Source organism: Ceratina calcarata, unplaced genomic scaffold (genome assembly GCF_001652005.2).
Source record: "Ceratina calcarata isolate Rehan_Ccalc_2016 unplaced genomic scaffold, ASM165200v1 scaffold430.2, whole genome shotgun sequence".
NCBI lineage: Eukaryota > Metazoa > Arthropoda > Insecta > Hymenoptera > Apidae > Ceratina > Ceratina calcarata.
The window spans coordinates 126,700-133,677 of record NW_017166723.1 but is presented as its reverse complement, the minus strand read 5'-3'; the positions used below and the strand labels follow the sequence as shown (position 1 = coordinate 133,677).

Genomic DNA, 6,978 nt, shown 5'->3' with positions numbered 1-6,978 from the left:
AATGATTTTAGACTAGAGAATTTATTTATTTATTTATTGAATATATATAACGGTAATAAAATAATTTGTTTAAACTCGTAGAAATACGTCGAACGTAACAAACAGAACGTGGTAGAAATACGTGTGTGCATGGCAGGATAGTTAATACGAAGTAGTGAAACCTGTGTAATGAAAGCACGGACTCACATAATTTTGTGGAAGCCCGATAATAATTTAATTCCTCAGGTCAGAATTTGACGTTACAAAGCTGGAGCTAATCAATCATTAATAATTAAACTCTCGCAACGAGGAGTTGTCCTCATCGAGAACGAATATTGCTCATTGTTATAGCTTCCGCGTGACTACGCTGATACAAGGTGAAATTTCGTGTCTTTATAATCCCGCACGGCGCGGCGGTTTAGGTCAATCGCCGCTGGCGAAATAGTGTTCCACAGGGATTCCTGGAGAAAATTGATCAATTATATGCCGTTGCGTGAGAACCTGCCCCCGTATAAAGGGAAGTTTCCTCTGCAGCTCGCTCATATTCCAACTTCCAACATCCTTGGCCCGGCAACCACCCACATGCAATCTCGTTTACTGTTCTCGTATACTACGTATCTACGTGTTTATTGCTCGGCCACGCCAGTATAGATCATACCCGTCTCTGGATTGAAACATATGTACCGTAAGAAAAGTTCAAAAACTATCGAAACAGAGAGAAGGGTGGCTTCGCTTCGTGAGATCCGGACAAAAAAAATTTCGAGAAAAGAAGAAAACTCGTGCGCGGTTTCGCGTGGAAGGCGGTTTTGCGTTACTCTCGGTACATAGGGCGTGAGCATTTACTTATGGCAAAGGTGCGCCGTCATAAATCTGCCAGGCAGCGGCAAATTAAATCATTATCTGGAAGCTGCGAGCAAATTGTGCCGATGCGTTGCTCCTCCCCGTTCGTTTTCTCCTTTTCTTCTTTGCTCCGGTTGCTTCCATTGTTCTTGAGCTTCCATCTTCCCGCTTCGTTACCGCCAACCCATTTTTTACCATTTTACCCGCGATTTTACGAAACGCTAGTTTCTATGGGATAACCGCAACATTCGCGTTAAATTTTAAGGAAACCAGTAAATCTCGCTCGGCCGGTACAATAATGAAATTGATAATTAAATTACAGGCTGGGAATGGCAGGTAATATATGGATAATGAGCACAGACGAAATTAATTGCGCTATTAGCAGGAGCCAACTTGTCAAACGGATCTTAACGTTTCCTCGATGATATGAAATGTAAGTAGAGCATCCATATGATATGTCGGACGTAACGACTGTCACCGTTTCATCCTATTCCACTTGAAACTTAATGTGTTATGAGTCATAAGGTCTCTGCCAAAACTTTACGAAATGCGAAAACACGTAATATAACGAATATAAAAAATGTTTTTTGCCTAGATTGCCGGATGTTGGGTATATACGTATTTTGTCTGAAATGAGTCAATTTGACTCAAACAATAAAATTGAAGTTTCTTAAGAAAATAAAATTTTATTTTAAAGAAACTTCATTAAAAACAATCTTTACATATGTATTCTTTTTTTAAAATACATTTTTCGAAGTTTTGTTTTGTTACATTTAGCACAAACGCCCTTACTTAAGGGGCGTTTAAGGGTTACTCTATAAATATAATAGTAATTATTTATTCTACATGATACTTGAACTTCGAGTCGTGAACAATGAGTCAAGTTGGCTCGCTCCGGCAATCTAGTGTTAAATCATTCGAGAGTACGTATAAAATAATTTCTACTCAATCGAAATATTCCAGTAATATTAAGAAAATTTTTTCAATCGAGTGTGTATCAATTCATTAGATTACTACATTTAGAAGCTGATGAAAGAGAGTGAATGAGGAGAAAAATATCTCGGGGATACAAATCCGCGGAGACACGAAGGGTCGGAAATGTAAAACTCACCAGGCCGTCGCAGGCTGAGAGGGCGACATGGGAATTCGCGTGTCCCTGAATGAAACCCCGATAATGGCACTTGCTCGACTGATTTTTCGGGCGCGCGCGCACGTGCGCGTTACGCTTCCGCCTTTCGACGATCATCCCAGGCCCGATGAAGTCGTCGGTGCCGGTCAGCTCGACGTGGTACTCGTTACCGGCCACTGACAATCGATAATGGACCGTTGGCCCATACTCGTGATGATGGTGGGTCACGTTGTGCGAGATAAACTCACCCCTATGGGTCACTTTTCGGGGTATCACTATCTCGTGCTTGTGGATGTGCTCGGGCAGGGTGTACACACCTGAAATGGAAACGATTCCACTGATTGCCTGTCCGTTTACAAATCCGTCGCACTTTCTATATAAATTCACTATCTTTTGTAACGATCGATCTACTCCGATAAAGATTTTTCATATACACAGACATAAACGTCCACGTATGTAAAACTTGGGGCAATGATTCTCGACCCGTTTTTGATTCTGTTAGCTTCCCCTATGGGAACGAAACCAGGAAGTATTAATAAATATATGCTTCATTTCTTCAATGCTCGATCTGCTTGTAGTTGGATTTGACAAAACTTGTCTGACTCTTCATAATAACGAACCATCGATCGGCATGTTATTGTAATTAATTAATAATTAATTGTTATATGTATATGTATATGTATATATGTACTAAATTGATATTTCCGTTTATATCGCATTTTAGAATGAATTGTATTATTATTATTAATATGTTTAATAAGAATTTTCGTACCAGGATTGTTTATAAATATGCGAATAATTCATGTTGCGAAATGGAACGTTCGTTTTTCTTTAAAATTTATAGGTAACGCGCGAATGATTTCGCGAGGGGATAGGTGGCATAAAACAGCGTTATAACATATTTATTGACAGTTCACCGGCGAGTTCCGCCGAGATGGTGTTCAATTGTGGCGGCGGCAAGTGGGCAGCTGGCTCGTAAACGCCGCGCCGACAGAGAAGGGAGAATCGTAACCCGAGGGAGGGTGTGATTGATTATGGACACAGGCACTCGTACCGGGCAATATTTCATATAAATAATTGCATCAACGTTCGCCCCGACGTGGTTCATTAAGACAGCTATCGCGATATGATTGTAAACCGGCTCGTCTGGGACATTATTCATACGCTAAGATTTAACCCTTCTTACGCTGTAAATGCACTTTTAGTTGCTTTGAATTATAATCACGGCTCGGTTCTAAGCTTGTCTCCATGGATGAGAAGACATTTGTAAACCGAAGAGGATAGCTTGGAAATTGCTTTTATCATATTAATGAAATGTTTATTCTAATACACATGTATTCTATCAGTCATACATCGACGTACATTTTACATGCTTCCAAAAATCACAGTCTAATACTTTATGTGTCTTTATGAGTGAAGAAAAAGATAAAAGCTTGTAAAAGTTTTTATGACAATAAAACGCAGAATTTCATTCGTAATTCATAATCTCCCTTTAATTTTTATGTTCCAGTTAGACAAACGAGAGACTGTATAATTTATTTGCTTTTTTACTTCATCTCGTGGAACGTACTATGTGGCGAAATCTGCGATGAATAGAGAATACACATATAGAGGCAGGGGCAACAGTATTCATAGCGGATTGGATATTTTTCAACCTCCCTTTCCAACTTTTTATTCATTTAACGCACCGTTGATACCGTCGGAAATTATGTTGCATTCATTTTCAGCTCCCTCTCCACCTACTACTCCCTTCTACTATAGATCGTAGACTCATTTAACCTTTCCTACTCGACGTGCATTTTTGTCTAGTTTTTTCCTCGCAGCACGTTATATCATATAACGTAGAACTGGCAGCGCGCAAGCTTTACCGAGTTAAGAATCGCGAATATTACGAACCTCCATGCAGCGCTTCATGAAAAAATTGTGTAAATTCTCATCGTACTGTGTCAAACATTTCTTAAAATAATGTAACATGTGTTTCATACGCTTTTATTGTTAACAATTTTACTCGGAATTTTCAAGTTCTTTTTAAGAGGGGTCATGAACTCACCTCGGACTTATAGAAATTATTGTTTATGTACCTCGCAAAATTTTAGGTAGCTTTTGTAGATATTATGCATTTTTCTAATGGGAATCTTAACTCTCCTCTCGATGAAAACAGGATATATCAATAATCATGTATTCTATCAGTCATACATCGACGTACATTTTACATGCTTCCAAAAATCACAGTCTAATACTTTATGTGTCTTTATGAGTGAAGAAAAAGATAAAAGCTTGTAAAAGTTTTTATGACAATAAAACGCAGAATTTCATTCGTAATTCATAATCTCCCTTTAATTTTTATGTTCCAGTTAGACAAACGAGAGACTGTATAATTTATTTGCTTTTTTACTTCATCTCGTGGAACGTACTATGTGGCGAAATCTGCGATGAATAGAGAATACACATATAGAGGCAGGGGCAACAGTATTCATAGCGGATTGGATATTTTTCAACCTCCCTTTCCAACTTTTTATTCATTTAACGCACCGTTGATACCGTCGGAAATTATGTTGCATTCATTTTCAGCTCCCTCTCCACCTACTACTCCCTTCTACTATAGATCGTAGACTCATTTAACCTTTCCTACTCGACGTGCATTTTTGTCTAGTTTTTTCCTCGCAGCACGTTATATCATATAACGTAGAACTGGCAGCGCGCAAGCTTTACCGAGTTAAGAATCGCGAATATTACGAACCTCCATGCAGCGCTTCATGAAAAAATTGTGTAAATTCTCATCGTACTGTGTCAAACATTTCTTAAAATAATGTAACATGTGTTTCATACGCTTTTATTGTTAACAATTTTACTCGGAATTTTCAAGTTCTTTTTAAGAGGGGTCATGAACTCACCTCGGACTTATAGAAATTATTGTTTATGTACCTCGCAAAATTTTAGGTAGCTTTTGTAGATATTATGCATTTTTCTAATGGGAATCTTAACTCTCCTCTCGATGAAAACAGGATATATCAATAAAATAAATAAAGAACTGAATAATGAAACTACGAATTATGGAGATATTATTGATTACGAAGAAAAAGTTATCGACAATCTGTTTGACAATTGCATAAAATATACATTCTGTTAAGTATATACAAACTGCAGAAAAAGGCTTTCAGATTCAAGTTTTATTCTTCATCAACATTATGATTTTTGATGTGAAATTGTGATATTTACGATAATAATGTCTAAAAATCTGAGCGAATCCTGATACGATGAGTGAACGATCTCCCTTAAAAGATGGTGAATTCAAGTGTAAATGCGTTTGGGAATGGAAACATCTGGAACGGCCCTCTCCGTTTCATTGAAGAGGACATTCGATCTACGCGCGTAGATTAGATCGGAACGACGTCGACTGTCAACCGGCCGCTACATGAAGACATATTGCTTCAGCTTTGAACCGCCTGCATTCCTGACATCCATTTCCCTCTGTCCTCCCCGGCCAGAGGCCAACCACAATTATTCTATTAGACGTTAGATCACCGTCGACAATAGTAACTTACGCGCAGATCGATCGATCGATCCCTCCCTCGCCGTGGTGTTCCCTCGTGCTCGCGTTCAAATTTATAACACGCGCTGCTTCGACGCGTCAGACAGCCAATTTTTATCGACGACCGGCTCGTATATGTGATTTGTCGTTTCAGTCGTCTTGCGAATAAGTCACGTGTTTTCAGCGAATTTATTTAGCCGACCGATTCCGTAATGCGAAATTCGTGCGCTTAATAGCAATCTTGAACGAAGGACTTCGCTCTTGATCAAGATATCGATCTCGGCAATAAAAACCGATTTACGAGACGGTCTGATTTCTATCTGCTTCGGGGTGGCATGTCCCTGAAAGTGCGCCGCGGCATATAAACGGAAAGTAAAAATCGGTCGATCGATCGTGCGACGGTTCGCCGTTTTCCACGTTCGATACAGGTTTCTGCAATGCGGATAAACACATAACTGAACGTGGAAGAGAGGAGAGAGGGTGAGGGAGAGGGAGAGGGAGAGGGAGAGAGAGAGAGGCAGTGCGTTCGGTGAACGGTGTATAATCATCATTATCCTATTATCATTAAAGTCGGAAAAATGGCGGTACGGCCAATCAGCGTGCGCCTCAAGCCAGCCGGGATTAACTGCAGGTGGGGACTTGGATGAATACCTACTTAACTCGGCTCGGACCTCCCGTACAATCTCTATCCATTATGTATGCGTGTACTTACTTATTGCGAGTAAATGCACTTCTGATTGAAACCGACAGTATAATAAATATTTATCGTACAGATACGCCGCGTTCGGTACACGTGCGTAGATCTAATATAAATTGATATCATATTAGCATCAGCCTTATATCATTGTCGAAATAGTTCTTATCAACAATTTGTCCCCAAAATTAATTGGGCTGCTGGCACGTGCACTACTCTATAACTAATTCTAGTATAAAAGCGCATTTGCCTGCTGATAAATAAATAAATAAATAAATAAATAAGTAAATAAATAAATAGACAGATATTGTAACGGGATTCGATTGGATAAGGATTGGAGCGTTTCGATATAGAGGCGTCCGTACTCTACAGGTGATCGCTGAATCTTCCAGCCGAGATCTCCTTCTGAGAATAATCGAGGGTAGTCCCTGTCCTTGTACTCTCCTAGCTGCAACGGGCGTTCGAAAGCCAAGCTCCCTCTCAGTTAGGCGATCGATGTTTTACGTCGTTCTTTTTCAATAGAGTACAGCATGAGAATCCCGGAATTTTCTAATGCAGCTTCTATGTTTTAATTATCCTAATTCACCATTTAATTATTTTAATTCACCTTGCTAACAATGGTTAATGAACAACCCGTGTTGTTAAATGCACGCAAACCGTTGCCACGATTTTAGGGAATGCTGGAATTTAGACTCTGTTTATATCCATGGTTGTTAGAAAAAATTGTGAAGTCTTTATAATAAATAGAAAACGATTTGCTGCTGTCATTTAGGTTCGGTTTTCATTCATGGTTGTCAGAAAGAA

At 39.3% G+C, this 6,978-nt stretch overlaps 1 protein-coding gene across 3 annotated transcripts in view; it reads right to left on the bottom strand.

Annotated features, from left to right (window-relative positions):
• Positions 1-6,978, bottom strand: part of LOC108626871 (A disintegrin and metalloproteinase with thrombospondin motifs 12) — a 54,099-nt gene that overhangs the window by 25,118 nt on the left and 22,003 nt on the right. For all 3 annotated transcript variants that reach the window (XM_026815149.1, XM_026815150.1, XM_018027801.2), the window contains exon 4: positions 1,931-2,265. In XM_026815149.1, the coding sequence (XP_026670950.1) occupies positions 1,931-2,265 (335 nt within the window). The remainder of the gene's footprint in view (positions 1-1,930; positions 2,266-6,978) is intronic.